The 19,471-nt window shown below is 40.2% G+C and overlaps 1 protein-coding gene across 1 annotated transcript; it reads left to right on the forward strand.

Annotated features, from left to right (window-relative positions):
• Window positions 1-6,923: 6,923 nt before the first annotated feature.
• Window positions 6,924-19,131, forward strand: brs3 (bombesin receptor subtype 3). The gene is made up of 3 exons (XM_003230412.3): window positions 6,924-7,646; window positions 13,461-13,812; window positions 16,919-19,131. Exons 1-3 carry the CDS (start codon window positions 7,192-7,194, stop codon window positions 17,315-17,317), a joined length of 1,206 nt encoding a protein of 401 aa, XP_003230460.2. The 5' UTR covers window positions 6,924-7,191; the 3' UTR covers window positions 17,318-19,131.
• The last annotated feature ends 340 nt before the right edge of the window (window positions 19,132-19,471 follow it).

Below are 19,471 nucleotides of genomic sequence, written 5' to 3' on the forward strand. Positions count from 1 at the left end.
GTCAGCTATCCAAGGTGATGAATGCTATCCATTGACTCTTAGCATGGGAAAAGAACTTCCCAAGGGCCATCCAGTCCAACCCGATTCTGTCAGCAAGATGACATCATCAAAGCCCTCCTGACAGATGGCCATTCTCCTCTGTTTAGAAACCTTCAGAGAAGGAGACTCCCTCGGACTCCAAGTCAGCAGTGGATTCCAGTGTTGAGCAGCTCTTGCTGCAGTTTCACATACATGTTCCTATGGGAAAATTTTATTTATTTATTTTTTATTTCCAATATTTATATCCCGCCCTTCTCACCCGAAGGGATTCAGGGCGGCTTACAACACTGGCACAATGGTCTGTCTTGGAATTTTCTAGATCTTCCATGTGATTCTATGGTTCTCTCAGATGTTGCCATAGAATTTCTGTAAATAAATTCTAAATACTATAAAAAATAAATTTCTGTAAATACTGTAAATAAATAAATTTCATTGAAAGACTTAGCAAATTCCAAGAGGGGGTACCTCCAGTGCAACTCCATAGTATTTTGGGACCAAAAGTGAGGCAATTTGATGGCATTTGGTCTTATTCACAGATCCAGGTCACCACGATCCATGCACAATCTTGCTGTAACTGGAATCAACAAATGAAACACAGCTTCTTTGTTGTTGCAAAATTCAGAACACCAATTACGCTATGCAACATGATTTTTGTTCCTGGGTTATAAATGTTCTTTCCTAATTGGTTCTGTCATAAAAACAAGGAAAAAGTTTCTTAAACCGCAAAAACTTTTGTCTTTGAGGGAGGGACATCCTGCAGCACATTTCGCTATAGTTTTTCAATTAGTATCTCATTGAGTCTCAACCAAGTCAACCTAGTTTGTGGCAGCCACAAAAACGAAGTTTATGGAGTAAAACAACGGCTTTCAAAGTATGTACTGCACAATTAAACAAGAAAACATTTTCAAACTAGGAACAGATTTTTTTCAGATTTTGTTAGTGTTATTAGAGAAAGGAGCAGAGACATCCGTTTCCCATCTTCTGCCTAACAGCTCTCTTGACCTGCATTTTACAACTCAAGCATGTCTTATTTTTGCTTCAAAAGTGGCATTGTTCCGGTTGTCAGCTGGAATGAAGGGATGTAATTTTGTGATAAAGCACAGGTAATATCGCTCCATCTGGTTTGTTTTGTTCTTTCTTTCTTGACGCTGACGTTCTGTCACCGATTATCAGAAGACGCTAGAGGTGTGGTGGTCCAGAGAGGGATTTGAGAGTTGAGGGGAAGTGGAAAGCAAAATAAGGAGCAATTACGCTTCTTGAACTTGTGAGTCATTTGCTGATCATCTCAAATGAAGGGAGCAACTTCAACACGTTGGAAAGCTATGAGGTGGGAGGGCACATTTTGCGTTCGGAGAATTAAGTTGGGAATCACAGCGGCACACGAAAACATGTTTATTACGATGCAGATTGTATGGCTCTGGAGATGTTCCAAACTACCGGTAATGACATGTTTACCTTTTTAACTGCAAACCAGAAGGGAAAATGTTCCTCGCTGAAGATTGCCTTCAGCCGAGCACCTGAATTTATAATGGCCCCATTAAAAAGTTGTTTTATGGCATAGACATCAGAACCATAATGCGTGCCCAAATGGAGATGTGCTGGCTTATTCTCCTGGGGAGTATTCTGTGAGTAGGTGAGCTTAAGAGACACAAATTCTCAGAGCTTTCCATAGCTACAGCCAGGAACTACAACCAATGTTCTCAGGAGATCCAGTGGATTATCCTCCAGCAAAAGAAAGCAGTATATACAGCACATGGATTTCATGCAATCCTTCTCTGTAGTCTTCACAGCTGCTGCCAGATATACTATGTCAGCAGGGATGATGGGTAGCAGAGTGAAATCCAAAATTCACCATCTCGGTCTTGACCTCCTTCTCTCCAGACTGTCTCCCAGTGTGGAAAAACAGCACTGGACAAACACACTCCAGCAGATGAGGGTTTGGTTGGAAATCCAACGGCAATGAACTTTTATTTACATTTCTATATACAAACAGAGCAAATCAGTCCTTCTCTCCATGAGTGCTTGCCGAAGCGAACCATGCATGCACACACACTGCTCAACTCAGCTCTTCTCCGCTCTACTCAGGAAACTCCTCTGCATTCCACAGGAACAAGCAGAAAGTCCCGGCCAAAACAAACTTGACCCCATTGGTCCTGTGATACGTCAATCATAGCAGACTCTCATTAACTCCATAACTGCTGAAATGCCTTGCCGGAAAAACTAACACATAAGGCATTTCTAATAACCCAGATTGATTTTAACATTTCACAATACACAATACCCTGACATACTATGGCATCACTACCAAAGAGAAAGATATAGACAGAGGGAAAATCCCTCTGAAAACAAGGTGCACAGAATACACTTTCTATTGAAATTTGTTCTGAAAACAAGGTGCACGCAATACATTTTCTGTTGTGCTTCTTTCTTAAAGCAAGGTGCACAGAACACACATTCTACTGAAATTCCTTTCGAAACAAGCTGCATGGAATAGACTTAAAAACAAAATGTGCAGAGTACACTTTCTGTTGTGAATTTTTTTTTAAATAAGATGCACAAAATATACTTTCTATTGATATTCCTTCTGAAAACTAGTGGCATAGCATACACTTGAAAACAAGGTGCACAGAATACATTTTCTATTGAGATTCTTTTTAGAAACATGGTGCACCAAATACACTTTCTGTCGAAATCCCTTCTGAAAACAAGATGCAAAGAATACGCTCTCTGTTGTGATTTTCTTTTAAAATAAGATGCACAAAATACACTTTCTAATATTGATATTCCTTCTAAAAACAAGGTGCACAGAATACATTTTCTATTGTGATTTTTTTCTTAAAATAAGATGCACAAAATACACTGTCTATTACAATTCCTTGTTTATTTATTTCTGATATTTCTAACCCGCCCTTCTCCTCGAGGGGACTCAGGGCGGCTTACACAACTGGCAGGATCACTACCAGTATATCACAATACAATAAAATAATACAACAATTAAAATAGTTAAATAACATTGGAAAATACAATATATAAAAGATTTAACACAGTGCAACGCCGAATATATATGCCAGTCATCCATCAGACCTTGTGCAAGAGCCTTAATCCAATCCATGTCAATGCTAACTGAGTTCAATTCCTTCTTAAAACAAACTGCATAGAATACACTTAAAAACAAGGTGCACAGAATGCACTCTCTATTGAGATTCTTTCTTAAAACAAGTTGCACAAAATACACTTTCTATTGATATTCCTTCTGACAACAAGCGGCATAGCATACACTTGAAAACACGTTGCATAAAATACATTTTTGTTGTGATTCTCTTTGTTTTAACGAGGTTCACAGAATAGTCGTTCTGTTAAAATTCCTTCTGAAACAAGATGCACAGAATAACATTTTCTGTTGCAATTCTCTCTGAAAAGAAGGTACACAGAATACACGCTATTGGAATTCTTTCTGAAAACAAGGTGCACAGAACATACTGGTTTCTATTATGATTCTTTCTTAAGATAAGAAGCATAAAGTATGCTTTCTATTGAAATTCTGTCTGAAAACAATGTGCATAGAATACATTTTCTATCGTGATTCTTTCTGAAAACAAGATGCCTCTATGCACCATCTTTTGGCTGCCATTCAGCTTGGGATGAGTAGTTGAGCATGAATCCTCCCAACAGCGATTCACATAAAACCTTTCAACTGGCAGTGATGCTGAACGTATGAGTGGGAAGGTGTTATTTCTTCCAGGATCGATCTTCCAGTGGAGGAAAACAAGAATAATTCACTGATCCTTGATCTTGAGCTCTGAAGAGTTTTTCTCCAAACCTTAGGGTAGGAATTCTGCCCATGCAAATGACATTTTTCCTTCTGTCCCCAAATTTTTATCATTGCAGAAAATGAAACATTCATATCTAGAACTCCTAAATTGTATTCACCTTCCCTTGCAAACGTTGCCTGCCCCTCTTCAGATTTGATTACTCTTTGATTACTACCATACTTGAAATTTGGGGATTGAAGGAACATTTCATTGGGGGCGGCAGAATTTATGCTGGACCCTGAATACTTATTAACTGAATGGAAACAGATCCAAACTGATTTCTGCCAATTTTTAGCATCTGGAAAGTAGCTTTGAAGGAGCATGCCTTTTGCAAAGCTAGTGGGTGTTGTCAGCTCTTTCAACAATTGAGCCCCCAATACATTTTGTATTACGAAAACAGATGGCTTACAACAAAATATTGTTTCTTAGAGACTGCCTTCCAGCCCAGTCAGCTATTTTGAAGATTGCAACTAAGCTCAGTAGGAACAGGAAAGGCATGGAGGGTGAATTGCAAATGATCCCATCATCCCTGTGAATAAAACAGTCTATTATTATTATTATTATTATTATTATTATTATTATTATTATTATTATTATTATTACCCTACTTTCCTCTTTTTAAAGAGACTCAAAATGGCTATGATTTTTGGCGCTGCTACATCACTGTGTAAGGTGTTGTGACTCAGCTGGAACCTCAGATTGACTCTGATGACGATGATGGGATTCAGGTTCAAAATCAAGTTCAGAATTGTTGTAGATTTTCCCACAGTAAGGAATGATGTTGATGATACTGAAACTAAAAGGTAAAGGTAAAGGTTTCCCCTGACGTTAAGTCCAGTCATGTCTGACTTTGGAGGTTGGTGCTCATCTCCATTTCTAAGCCAAAGAGCTGGCGTTGTCCGTAGACACCTCCAAGGTCATGTGGTCATTGGCATGACTGCATGGAGCGCTGTTACCTTCCCGCCGGAGCGGTACCTATTGATCTACTCACATTGGCATGTTTTCGAACTGCTAGGTTGGCAGAAAACGACTGAACGAGTGAGACGACGACGACAAGGTTGGCAGAAGCTGGAGCTAACAGCGGGCGCTCACTCCGCTCCCAGGATTTGAACCTGGGACCTTTTGGTCTTTAATACATTGTGCCATTAGGGGCTCCTTATGATACTGAAAATAGCCAGGTGCAAATTGACTTGGAAAAGGAGGACAGTTCTCAGTCTGACAGTGAGGCTCAGCAAACTAACTGGCAGGCTGACCTTGATGAAATGGAATCTTTAGATCGAGCTGACCGTTTGGAATTCAGGGTTCGGAGGAGTGTGAGAATCACTAACAAGAGGGAGGTTAGAGGCCAGAGAAATGCTTTCATGCTTTGCAAAGGGTATGTGTTTGGAGACAAACCTTTGTCAAAGCAACATTAGTTCAACCAAGAAGCAAGCTCTCATTTTCCTGGATTACCTTGCAGCCTTTGTGTTCATGTTCTTGGGACTTTGTCATGCTATAATGGGTCTTTGTTTATTCTTTGTGATTACTTGAATTATTCTCCAAGGCTTTATTTTGTAACTTTAGTTTTGCTTTTACAGAACTTTTTATCTTCTATTTTCTAATAAACTAAAAAGACTTCAACTTGTGTGCAGTTTGGTGTATACAGCAAGGTGAAGCTAACCTGAGGTGCGACATAAGGAATGTGAGAAGCCAAACTGTACAATAAGGCATAATACAGGTGTAAACCCTTTGCATGGGGTGGTATTCAATAGACACGCTTCTTGCTTGTTATATGAGGGAAGCAATTCATTCTTCTTTTTGCAACCATTCTTTTGTTTTGTCCAGGAACTTTCCAGCTTCTGAATACCGTGTTTCCCCGAAAATAAGACAGTGTCTTATATTAATTTTTGCTCCTAAAGATGCTCTAGGTCTTATTTTCAGGGGATGCCTTATTTTTCCATGAAGAAGAATTCACATTAATTGTTGGGAAAAAATGAACATTTATTATATAATGTAAAGTAGTTGTCATCATAAACCAGCATAACCAGACAAACTGTGAATCCTATCAAGAATTTCTTGTTACTACCAATATTTCCATGTACAACACTTTATGGTATGTACATTTACCGATCCTGCATGCTCTGGTGTTCTGTTTGGCAGGCATGCTTCCAAACAAAAACTTTGCTAGGTCTTACTTTCGGGGAGGCCTTATATTTAGCAATTCAGGAAAACCTCTACTAGGTCTTATTTTCTGGGGATGTCTTATTTTAGGGGAAACAGGGTACTAATCCTGAAAAGGATTAAGCACTTGGACAGCTCCAATGCCAATAAAGGCTAGATTGAATGGCCTTATTGTGATATGAATTGGGAGCTTGTTGCTTTGATGGACTTTCTAGTACAGTAGAGTCTCACTTATCCAACGTTCTGGATTATCCAATGCATTTTTGTAGTCAATGTTTTCAATATATCGTGATATTTTGGTGCTAAATTCATAAATACAGTAATTACTACCTAGCATTACTGTGTATTGAACTACTTTTTCTGCCAAATTTGTTGTCTAACATGATGTTTTGGTGCTTCATTTGTAAAATCATAACCTAATTTGATGTTTAATAGGCTTTTCCTTAATGCCTCCTTATTATCCAACATATTCGCTTATCCAACATTCTGCTGGCCCATTTATGTTGGATAAGTGAGACTCTACTGTAATTTGCAACCTATGATGACCCTAAGGCAAACACATCATAGGGTTTTCTTGGCACAATTTCTGCACAGGAGTGTTGCTTTGCCTTCCTCAGAAGCTGGACTGACTGACACCTTACAGCCTTGTAAAGATGCCCAAATAGAACAGAGGAATCATAGAAGCATATAGGTGACGTGTTTCCAAACTCTGCACATCATAGAGCAATGAAACACAATGGCTCCTTTCCCTTGAAGATGCTTGCTGCCGTGTCTTTGGGATCAAAATGTTCCCTCCCTCCAAATATTCAACAGAGACGCTTCCTACTTTTTATACGAGGTGCCGATTCTAACTCACTCTGAAAAACATGCAGAGAACCATCAAAGGCAAAAAACCAAAGCATGGTTGACAGGGTAACAGCTGGGGAGGGGAAAAGCAACGCATCTTTCCTCCCTCCTCCTCCTCTTTCCCCCACAAGTAGCTGTACAGCATATTTAAATCCTTTTTAAAAAGAAAAGTTCCCACCTCCCACTCAGTTCAGTAGTGAATCTCTGCGCATCCCTCCTTCTTCTGCTTTGAGGCTCTACGGCGAGAAGAAAGGAGCTCAGTGTCTTGTCTCTCTTTCTAACTCACTTGGATGGAAAGCGGCCAGATGAGGCTTTGAGATTTTGGAGCAACCTAATGCTGACCTCCCATGACAAGATGTCTAGGGCTTCATTGGTGGCAACCAATGCCATTTTGTATGACTTTACAAATGCCACAGAACTCTTGCCCCACGGAGAGAGCAACCACTCGGTGGAGGAAACGTGGTTTGAAGAGGTCCCCCTCGGTTTGGGGATCCTCTGTGTCATTTACGTGACGTACGCCGCCATCATCTCGGTGGGTCTCCTGGGCAACCTGATCCTCATCAAGGTCTTCTTCAAGATCAAATCCATGCAGACGGTGCCCAACATCTTCATCACCAGCCTGGCCTTCGGGGACGTGATCCTCCTCCTGACCTGCGTCCCGGTGGATGCGGCCTGCTACATGGTGGAGACCTGGCTCTTCGGGAGGGTCGGCTGCAAGATGCTCTCCTTCATCCAGCGCACCTCCGTCGGGGTCTCCGTCTTCACTCTGACCGTGCTCAGCGCAGACAGGTGAGCCAGAGAGCCTTCGGATTCAGAGCTCTGAAACATGGGCTTTCATAGGTGAGATTCCAAACCAAACAGGAAGGAACGAACGAGGGGGAGAATACAGTAGATTCTCGCTTATCCAACATAAACGGGCCGGCAGAACATTGGATATGCGAACATCTTGGATAATAAGGAGGGATTAAGGAAAAGCCTAAGTAAAGGTAAAGGTTTTCCCCTGACATCAAGTCCATTCAGTCTAGACCTATATAATGCACTTCATTATATATAAAGCAGTCTAGACCTATATAATGTGCTTCAATTCAGTCTAAACCCATATAATACGGTCTAGACACATATAATGCAGTTCAGTCTAGACCCATATAATGCACTTCGGTTCAGTCTAGACCAATATAATGCAGTTCCATTCAGTCTATATTGCAGCCTAGGTAAAGGTAAAGGTTTCCCCTGACGTTAAGTAAAGTCATGTCTGACTCTGAGGGTTGGTGCTCATCTCCATTTCTAAGCCGAAGAGCCGGCATTGTCCGTAGACACCTCCAAGGTCATGTGGCCATAGGCATGACTGCATGGAGCGCCGTTACCTTCCTGCCGGAGCGGTACCTATTGATCTACTCACACTCTGGGGGTTGGTGCTCATCTCCATTTCTAAGCCGAAGAGCCGGCGTTGTCCGTAGACACCTCCAAGGTCATGTGGCCATAGGCATGACTGCATGGAGCGCAGTTAGCTTCCCGCCGGAGCGGTACCTATTGATCTACCCACACTCTGCGGGTTGGTGCTCATCTCCATTTCTAAGCCGAAGAGCCGGCGTTGTCCGTAGACACCTCCAAGGTCATGTGGCCATAGGCATGACTGCATGGAGCGCCGTTATCTTCCTGCCAGAGCGGTACCTATTGATCTACTCACACTCTGGGGGTTGGTGCTCATCTCCATATCTAAGCCGAAGAGCCGGCATTGTCCGTAGACACCTCCAAGGTCATGAGGCCATAGGCATGACTGCATGGAGCACTGTTACCTTCCCGCCAGATTGATTTACTATTGATTTACTCACATTGGCATGTTTTCAAACTGCTAGGTTGGCAGAAGCTGGAGCTAACAGTGGGCGCTCCCACCGCTCCCGGGGTTTGAACCTGGGACCTTTCGGTCTGCAAGTTCAGCATCTCAGCGCTTTAACACACTTCCTAAGGAAAAGCCTATTAAACATCAAATTATGTTATGATTTTACAAATTAAGCACCAAAACGTTTTACAACAAATCGTCAGAAAAAGCACTTCAATACACAGTAACAGAGTATATATGGATTCATGGTGCCAAAACATTAAAGCTCACTTTATATGAACATGGACATTTTGGGGAGGATTTCTGAAGATTGCAAATAATTAAAATGTGTTGATGAAGGTTTTCATTGCTGGAATCACTAGGTTGCTGTGAGTTTTCCAGGCTGTCTGGCCATGTTCCAGAAGCATTCTCTCCTAACGTTTTGCTCACATCTATGGCAGGTATCCTCAGAGGTTGTGCGGTCTGTTAGAAACTAGGCAAGTGGGGTTTATATATCCTGGGCATGTGACAGATCTATAAACCCCACTTGCCTAGTTTCCAACAGACCTCACAACCTCTGAGGATGCCTGCCATAGATGTGGACAAAATGTCAGGAGAGAATGCTTCTGGAACATGGCCAGACAGCCCGGAAAACTCTCAGCAACCTAACTGAAGGTCAGTGTGGTCAGAAATGTAGCTAAGAGGAGGTTAAAATGAGGGCATTATTTATTTATTTATTTATTTAATTAATACATTTATTTCCTGCCCTTCTCACCCCGAAGGGGACTCAGAGCAGCTTACAAATTAAATTTACATACAATATTATATTATTAACATAGCACAATACTGGCATTAAATTACTATATTGTACTATATCAATATATTGTAATATTATTAGTAATATTACATGTAATATATAATTAACATTATTATATTGTATTATTAGTATTGTATTGTGCTACAAAATAATACTATTAATATTATATGCATATACAATATAGTACAATATTATATATTATTGTAAATTATATTGTATATACAGTAGAGTCTCACTTATCCAACATAAATGGGCCGGCAGAATGTTGGATAAGCAAATATGTCGGATAATAAGGAGGGATTAAGGAAAAGCCTATTAAACATCAAATTAGGTTATGATTTTACAAATTAAGCACCAAAACATCATGTTATACAACAAATTTGACAGAAAATGTAGTTTAATACGCAGTAATGCTATGTAGTAATTACTGTATTTACGAATTTAGCACCAAAATATCACAATGTATTGAAAACATTGACTACAAAAATGCGTTGGATAATCCAGAACGTTGGATAAGCGAGTGTTGGATTAGTGAGACTCTACTGTATATATTATTGTAAATTATATTGTATATACAGTAGAGTCTCACTTATCCACCATAAGCGGGGCGGCAGAATGTTGGATAAGCAAATATGTTGGATAATAAGGAGGGATTAAGGAAAAGCCTATTAAACATCAAATTAGGTTATGATTTTACAAATTAAGCACCAAAACATCATGTTATACAACAAATTTGACAGAAAATGTAGTTTAATACGCAGTAATGCTATGTAGTAATTACTGTATTTACGAATTTAGCACCAAAATATCACAATGTATTGAAAACATTGACTACAAAAATGAGTTGGATAATCCAGAACGTTGGATAAGCAAGTGCTGGATAAGTGAGACTCTACTGTATGTGTATATGCATGTGTGTATAAATTGGGATTTATTTAAAATTATCCCTTTTATAAAATTCTCCTTTGGTCCCCAAACTGCAAGACATAAATCCATAATAATTCAGTTTAACTTTGTATATGAAAATAATCTGCTTGCTATTAGAATGAAACCTTTATCTTTCTCTAAAAAGCAGTCTAAAGGCAAGGAGGGATCTGTATTGCATTTTAGTGCTACCTAGTGGTGCCTTAAAGCAATTAATGGACCTTGAAAACAGAATAGTGGAAAGGAGGACTGGAAACATTTGCAGCTCATTCTTTGGTGATCGTGGAGTCAAACTAAAAAAGCTTTAGCCTCATTAACTAAACAATCTGCTGCTCAATAGACCGAGACCAACAAAGCCAGTATCCAAAGTTTAGACAGATAACAACATTCCTTGAGTTTGGTGATGCATAAGTAAAAGCAGGTTTCAGAGCATTTGCTTTCTTTGGACTACAACTTCCAGAACCCTCCAGTCAGCAGAAGAATGGTAGGTAGGAAAAAGAGAAGGAAGGAATCCATAAAGTGCAGCGTAGTTGTTTGAATCTCAGACTGTGGCTCTGAGCCTTTTTTAAAATTTTTATTTATAGTTTTCAGAATACACAAAAAGTGTAGGAACAATTATAGTGAATAGAAAGATAGAATAGAATAGATAAATGAAGGTGCAAAGAAGGGTAGAGAAAAAAAAAAGTTGAGGGGGAGTAAATTCCCACCCCATGTCCTTCCAGATCCTTTGCATTGCAAAACCAATTACCATCACCTCGGGCATATCTATATATATAAAAGAGTGATGGCATCACGGCGACCCACAAAACAACAAAACTACAGGCCCCCCAACCTCGAAATTTGATGACACAACCCATCATTCATGACTCTAGGTTGATACAACAAAAAGAAAAGAAAAATAAAGTCCTAATTAGAGGGAGAGGAATAATTGTTTTTATCCAATTGCTGCCAGTTAGAGGACTAATCTCTGCCCACTTGGTCTCCTAGCAACCCAATAAAAAATAATAACAAACACTAAAAAATAATTAAAAACACTAAAAAATAATTTAAAACACTAAAAAATTAATACAATAAAATACCATAATAATGAAAAATAACTAAAAATTATACAAGAAAATAATAAAATATAATAAATAAAAAGATAACTTAAAATAAAATTAATTAGAAAATACAAATAACGTCAAATAAAAATTACACAACAATTTTTAACCAATACCACCACCACTTTGCCACAGCAACGTGTGGCCGGGCACAGCTAGTTACCTGTAAATGCCCATCTTTCTGTTTGCCATAAGTTGTTTCGAAAAATTGTCTTATGGAGAGTGAGATTTTCCTTTGGCCAAGTATATACTTAAAATGTTCCAATCTGTTTTTTTCTGTGGCGGAAAATCCTGTGAGACTATTTGAGTTAATAAATCTATGTTTCTGATTTCTAAGAGTTTCAGCGTCCATTTTTCCACCGTGGGAATCTCTTGCGTATTCCACATTTTGGCTAGGCAAATCCTGGCAGCCGTACTCATATATATATGAAAAGTCTTTCCGAGTTGAGATCCATATGGAAATCCATTATTCCTAATAGGAAATAGGTTTTATGTCAATTTTTTTCTGCAATATTTTCTCCATTTCTTTATGAATTTCCAGCCAGAACTTTTTGATCTTATTGCATCTCCACCACATATGTATGAAGTCACCCCTGTGTTTGCCGCATTTCCAACATTTCCCGTCTCAAGGTTGTTGTATGTCTTTCGGGCTGTGTGGCCATGTTCCAGAAGTATTCTCTCCTGACGTTTCGCCCACATCTATGGCAGGCATCCTCAGAGGTTGTGAGGTATGGATAAACTAAGTAAGGAAAGGAAAGAATATATATCTATGTAGAGTACAAGGTGTGGCAAGAGTCCTTTGTCACTGGGAAGCCAGCATTAATGTTTCAGTTAATCACCCTAATTAGCATTGGAAATGTTTTGTCTCTTGCCTGGGGGCATCCTTTGTTCAGTCAAGCCCTCAGAGTGTTGGTTCCCATCTACTGTTTTGATTTTGGAGTTTTGTAAGTTTTGTAAGGGTTTTCCCGTCTCCTTTCCCTTTACTGAATTTTGCTAGTCTTTCCGGTGTCAGATACCACCTAAAAAAAACCCTTGTACCAGTTCTCCTTTAGTTCAACCGCGTGTGTAAATTTCAGCTCTTCCTTCCATACCTTTTCCCAGTCAGCCAGGTTAATTGAGTGGCCCACGTCCCTGGCTCACTTTATCATCACCTACTTGACCTGTTCTTCCTCTGTGTCCCATACTAACAGCTGTTGGTACAATACCTTTATTATTTTAGATTCCAATTTGAGTATTCTGTCCCAGCTGGGTGCCTTTAGCCAAGTCGCACTCTCTCGGCCTCACAGGAAGACAAAGTCAAACCCCTTTATTTATTTGTTTATTTTATTTACAGTATTTATATTCCGCCCTTCTCACCCTGAAGGGGACTCAGGGCGGATCACATTATACACACATAGGGCAAACATTCAATGCCCATAAACACATCAAACAGAGACTGACAGACGCAGAGGCAATTTAACCTTCTCCTGAGGGGATGTTCGATTCTGGCCACAGGGGGGAGCAGCTGCTTCATCATCCACTCTGACGGCACTTCCTCATTCCAAGTCGTAAATTAGTTAAACTTGCCTCCCCACTTTTATAAGTGGTACCTTATTTCCTACTTGATAGATGCAACTATCTTTCGGGTTGCTGGTCAGCAACTAGCAGGGGCTATTTTTTATTTTTAATTGATGGGTGCTCACCCCGCGACGGGCTGGCCTCGAACTCATGACCTAATGGTCAGAGTGATTTATTGCAGCAGGCTGCTCAACAGCCTGTGCCATAGCCCGGCCCCTTTGAATAATTCCTGAGAACTTTGAGAGAGGGCTGCCTTTGGGTCGCCCTGAGTCTGAAACGACTTGAAGGCCCACAACAAGATCAACAAACTCTAGTTGGGCCCTCTAATAGTCTGAACTGAGGACTATTGAGGACCCCTGCTCTAATCCATGACTTCTGATCCTCAGGTACAAGGCAATTGTCAAGCCGTTGGAGCTTCAAAGGGCGGATGCCGTCCTGAGGACCTGCTTGAAGGCCACTTGTGTCTGGGTCATCTCCATGCTGCTGGCCGTTCCAGAGGCTGTGTCCTCCGATCTGTATGCGTTCCACCTTCCTGAGAAAAACAGCTCCTTTGAGACCTGTGCCCCTTACCCGGTCTCCGAAAGGGTCCTGCAAGAAGCCCACTCCCTGGTCTGCTTCCTGATATTCTACATCGTCCCGCTGGCCATCATATCCATTTACTATTTCCTCATTGCCAGAACGTTGTACCAGAGTACGTCCAACATGCCGGCGGAAGAACAAGGCCATGCTCGGAAGCAGGTGGGTTTGATTCATTCCCCATTTATTTACTCATCCATTCTTTTCTTTGTATTATGCTATCTATAACATCCACGATTCCATAGCACTGACCCATGTCAGTTCAAGTGGTGTCAAACTGCATTCATTCTACAGTGTAGTTGAATCCAGGAGAGACTATTGGGTTTCCAGAAGCTCTATACCATAATTCTTTTCTGACCATGTCAATCATCCCAGAGAGATTATTGGATTGATATACAGTAGAGTCTCACTAATCCAACATAAATGGGCCGGCAGAACGTTGGATAAGCAAATATGATAAGCGATTAAGGAAAAGCTTATTAAAATAAAATTAAATTATGATTTTACAAATTAAGTACCAAAACATCTTGTTATTTATTTATTAATTATTTATTTATTTACTACATTTATATGCCGCCCTTCTCACCCCAAAGGGGACTCAGAGCGGCTTATAAATTACATTCACAAACAATACATTATATTATTGGCATAGTACAATACTAGCATTAAATTACTATATTGTACTATATCATTACATTGTAATATTATTAGTAATATTACATTTAATATATAGTATATAATTAATGTTATTAATTTGTCTTATTATCAGCATTATATCATAATACATTATAATATTATCAATATTATATGTATATACAATATATTATATTATTATATATTATTATAAATTAAGCTGTATGTTATATATATACAGTAGAGTCTCACCCATCCAACACTTGCCCATCCAATGCTCTGGACGATCCAACGCATTTTTGCAGTCAATGTCCCCACCACATCACGATACCTTGGTGCCAAATTCGCAAACACAGCAATCACTACACAGCACCTCTGCGTATTGAACTACCCTTTCTGCCAAATCTGTTGTATAACCTGATGTCCCGGTGCCTAACTTGCAAAATTATACAACAAATTTGACAGAAAACGTAGTTCAATACGCAGTAATGCTATGTAGTAATTACTGTATTTACGAATTTAGCACCAAAATATCACAATGTATTGAAAACATTGACTACAAAAATGTGTTGGATAATCCAGAACGTTGGAAGCGAGTGTTGGATAAGTGAGACTCTACTGTAATGCAAAATCTTCCTCTCTGCCGATCCTCGAGTTTCTCCACTTTCACATTTTATTCAGGTATACCCGAGAAAACTTAATAAAAAATTATTTAATAAATAAATAAATCAGGAACCATGTCCATTGGGACAAACTCTATATCCTGACCCATAACCCATTCTCAGCATTATGGAGAAGCCAACCTTGAAGGCATTTGAGTGTCCAATAGTCACGCTGACCTGGGGACTGTGGAAGTTATAGTCCAAGAAAAAATGCGTAACATCTCTGCTCAGCCTTCTGAATGGTAAACAGTGTTTTTGCCTCTCTTCTGCATCAAGCAAGACCTTTTTTTTCTTAGTGGCATGAATGAACCGCCAGCTTAGCAAAGGCAGACTCCACCCAGCTGTGTTTCTTTGCTGATAAGGTTTGAGAAGAACATATGTTTTCTGAAGATGGTACCGGGCTAATCTGCTGTAGGCAAACCAACTAAGACCCAAGTATAAATGTTAGTCCCAAGTAGAATAGACCTTGTTGTTGTTGTTGTTTGCCTTCAAGTTGCTCCCAACCTAAGGTGGACCTATCATAGGATTTTCTTGGCAAGATTTGTTCAGATTAGGTTTGCCGTTGGCTTCCTCTGAAGATGAGAGTGTATGACTTGCCCAAGGTTACCATGTTTCCCTGAAAATAAGACAGTGTCTTATATTAATGTTTGCTCCCAAAAATGCTCTAGGTCTTATTTTCAGGGGATGTCTTATTTTTCCATGAAGAAGAATTCACATTTATTGTTGAACAAAAAATGAATATTTATTATATACTGTTCAGTAGTTGTCATCACAAACTGTGAATCCTATTAGGAATTTCTTGTTACTACAAATATTTCCATGTACAACACTCTATGGTACGTACATTTACCGATCCTGCATGCTCTGGTATTTTGTTTGGTGGGCATGCTTCGAAACAAAAACTTTGCTAGGTCTTACTTTTGGGGGAGGCTTTATATTCAGCAAAACCTCTACTAGGTCTTATTTTCTGGGGATGTCTTATTTTAGGGGAAACAGGGTACCTAGTGAGTTTCCATGGCTGAGTAGAGATTTGAACCCTGGTCTCCCACAGTCTTAGGGTCCATCTTCACTGTTGGATTAATGCAGTTTAACACCACTTTAACTGCCATGGCTCAATGCTTTGGAATCAGAGACGTCTTGCACCTTCTCTGCCCAAGAGTGCCAAACAACAACTTCCAGGATCCCATAGCATTGAGCAATGGTAGTTCAAGCGGCATTAAACTGCATTAATTCTATAGTGTAGATGCAGCCTATAGACCTTTTTTTTCGTGACAGGAGCAACCAGAGTTGCTTCTGGAGTGAGACAATTGGCCATCTGCAAGGACGTTGCCCAGGGGATGCCCGGATGTTTTTTGATGTTTTACCATCCTTGTGGGAGGCCATTAGTCACAGGGATTATTTGCAATTACTCGTATTGACTCGAGTCTAATGCAAACCTCAATTTTCAAAACCCTGAAACTAAAAAAGTATTTCCTGCTGAATGTAATGAACAGCTGCAAATAGTGCACTCTGTAATCTGGCTAAAAAAGGGTCTCATTATAGTTGCTGCCTGTTTAGAATCCCTTCTTTTAAACACCAGTGTTAGGACACCAAAGCTTCCAGCAACAGAAAAGAAAACCTTGGGTGCATCTACGCTGTAAAATGAATGTTCTTTAATTGCCTTAATTTAATGTTATGGAGTTATGGGGTCTGTAGTTATACAAGGCCTTGAGCTGGCACCTCACCAAACAACAAATCCCAGGATCCATTGATCTTTACAATTAAATTAGAGATGGGGTCCCTCAAAGAGGAGCTCCTGAAGCAGCTTCCCCTTCAACTTTGGCTCAGCACTAAGATCACTGAATGATGCAAATCTAATGCACACCCTGATTTTGGCAAGATCATTTAGTCCAACAAGGTGAGCATTAGATTTGAGTAAATATGGGTAGATCATTCTTGTTATGGTCACTGATGATGATGGATGTGTTTTCCAGATCGAATCCCGCAAGAGGGTCGCCAAAACGGTGCTGGTCTTGGTGGGCTTGTTTGCTCTCTGCTGGCTCCCAAACCACATCCTCTACCTGTACCGCTCCTTCACATACCACGCTTCCATCGACACCTCCGCCTTCCACCTCGTGGCCACCATCTTCTCCCGGGCCTTGGCCTTCAGCAACTCCTGCGTCAACCCTTTTGCACTCTACTGGCTGAGCAAGGGCTTCCGCCAGCATTTCAAGAAGGAGGTCCTGTGCTGCAAGCGCAAGGCTCCCGCCACACGCCGCCCAAGCATCACCCAGAACTACACGCCGACCAGGACGATGTCGGTGACCGGCTCTGAAATCAGCGTTACTTTCCTCACGGATTACAGCATCACGAAAGAAGAGGAGAGTGTTTAACTTCGATGAGCAGCGACGGGCTTCACCTCGCAAGGAAGGAAGCTGGGATCCAGACCAAAACTGAAGCTACACCTGAGTCAGATCTCCGCATCTGTATACTGCCATGAAATGCCAGTTAACTGCTTTGATCTGCATTTCATGGCAGTATATAATCCACTTCAATGCAGTTACATTGTATTCTCAAATGGTGTTATATGGCAGCGTAAATGGGGCCAGAGTCCTCTCATTGCTCAGAATTCACATCCATGCATAAGGCAAGCTTTTGTGCCTCCATGGGTGCATCTACACTGTAGACTTAATGCAGTTTGACACCACTCAAACTGCCATGGCTCAATGCTATGGAATACTTTTACAATGTCTTTAGCCTTCTCTACCGAAGAGTTGTGGTGTCTCACCAAACTAGGATTCCATAGCATTGAGCCAAAGGCAGTCAAAACAGACTCAAAACGTGTTAATTTGATAGTGTAGAGACGTACCCCGTGACATTAGTCCTTTCTGTACCTATGAAGTTCTTTTGCCAGGCTGCTGCCCTAATCCTGCTAAACTTGAAATCACTGCAGAAGAGACAAGGAAGGTCTTTGGAAGAGGACAACGTTGGGGGAATACTGCATGCCAAAGACTGCAAATGGACAGAGTATTTCACCACTCCTGAAACACCATTAAATCTTTTGAACAGAATGGACATCCTTTACCCGGGATTCCAAAATATGCCTGGTCTGATTGACTGAGACAGTGACCTCTCTGCTTTCCGATACACACAAGCATGGCTTCATGCACAAAACTCTTTATAAACATTGTATAAGAAGACCTTCAGGCTATGAAACATAAGTGACTTTTATGTTTAGACTTGAGTCCCACATCCAAAATATCTCATGATGTACATATATGCAAATACTGTACAAGCATTCCAAAAATCAAATGGCCATCTGTCGGGAGTTCTTTGATAATGTATTTCTGATGCTTTGAGGCTGGATCTACAATGCTATATAGTCCAGTTTCAGAACTCATATGAACTGTATTAAACTGGATTGTATGGCGGTGGAAATCCAACGTAAGTCTCTTTATGGGAGAGGAACTATAATATTATTTTTGTAAATAATATAAATACTAATAATAATAACTGTATGGCAGGGGGCTGGACTGGATGACCTTCAAAATCAGTGATTCTATGAAAAAAATGCAAAATCCAAAACACTGGATGCGGGATATCCAATATGTACATCCTCTTTTGTTATGCTTTGGTAGACTAACATGGCAACTTGTTTGAAAATGTCTCCAAACTTTGGGTTAGCTTCCCCCTTTCTAGCCCCACTCTTCCAAGCCTTGTTCTAATTTAAAACAGAATCATGAAAAGAACAATTGCTGCGGCAGTTGGGTACCTTGAAATGCCACTCGCTCAGATGCTTCTCACGTTGCTATATTGCACGATTTGAGAGCGAAACCACTCCTGTTCCAGCGTCTCCATGCTTGCTCCAAAAGAAAATGCTTGGACCTAGAGGTATCTCTAAAAGCAAACTGTCCAAAGGTTACCGCCAGTCTGTATATTTACATCATCCTCTGTTGTAAACTGTTGTCCATACTTTTCAAAGCTTCCTCATTCTAGGATTTGCTCTCTTGGATTATTATTATTTATTAGCATTGTTCCATTGATATATTTGCTCTTGGGATTTTGATCTTGAAACTCGAGCCTTTGCATGCCTTTCCCACCAAAGAGGATCCGGTTCAACTTGCACGATACTGATCATGATTCTTTTTCTAAACAGGAAACGTACTGTAAATCTGTATTATATCTATATAATAAAAGTAAAAATATGTTTGCTTGTGTTTTTAAAATCTATTTATGTTTGTATGTATTTTCCAAGATGGCACCCAGGATGTTGGGAGCTGTGGTTCACCCCGCATCCAGTTGTGACTCCCAACAGCGATGGATTTGGACCAAACTTGGCATGCATACCCTATATAAATACTGGCAGGGTTTGGGGGGGCAATGACAGGGGATGATGGGAGTTGTAGTTCAAAGGCAAGAGGTCACTATAACCAGAAATGTAATCTAATAATATAAACTATAAGGCAGTATTTCTTATATATGCTATTGTCATAGAACATTCAATGTACAAACAAGGATGATAAATACTAAATGCTTCAAAAACACAT

This window comes from Anolis carolinensis, unplaced genomic scaffold (assembly GCF_035594765.1).
Source record: "Anolis carolinensis isolate JA03-04 unplaced genomic scaffold, rAnoCar3.1.pri scaffold_12, whole genome shotgun sequence".
NCBI classification, from domain to species: Eukaryota; Metazoa; Chordata; class Lepidosauria; order Squamata; family Dactyloidae; genus Anolis; species Anolis carolinensis.

Excerpts from the sequence above, each read along its gene's own strand:
- brs3 (XM_003230412.3), top strand. The coding sequence starts at position 7,192 with ATGCTGACCTCCCATGACAAGATGTCTAGGGCTTCATTGGTGGCAACC. Across the intron at positions 7,647-13,460 it reads ACCGTGCTCAGCGCAGACAG|GTACAAGGCAATTGTCAAGC; the intron begins GTGAGCCAGAGA and ends TCTGATCCTCAG. Across the intron at positions 13,813-16,918 it reads AAGGCCATGCTCGGAAGCAG|ATCGAATCCCGCAAGAGGGT; the intron begins GTGGGTTTGATT and ends TGTGTTTTCCAG.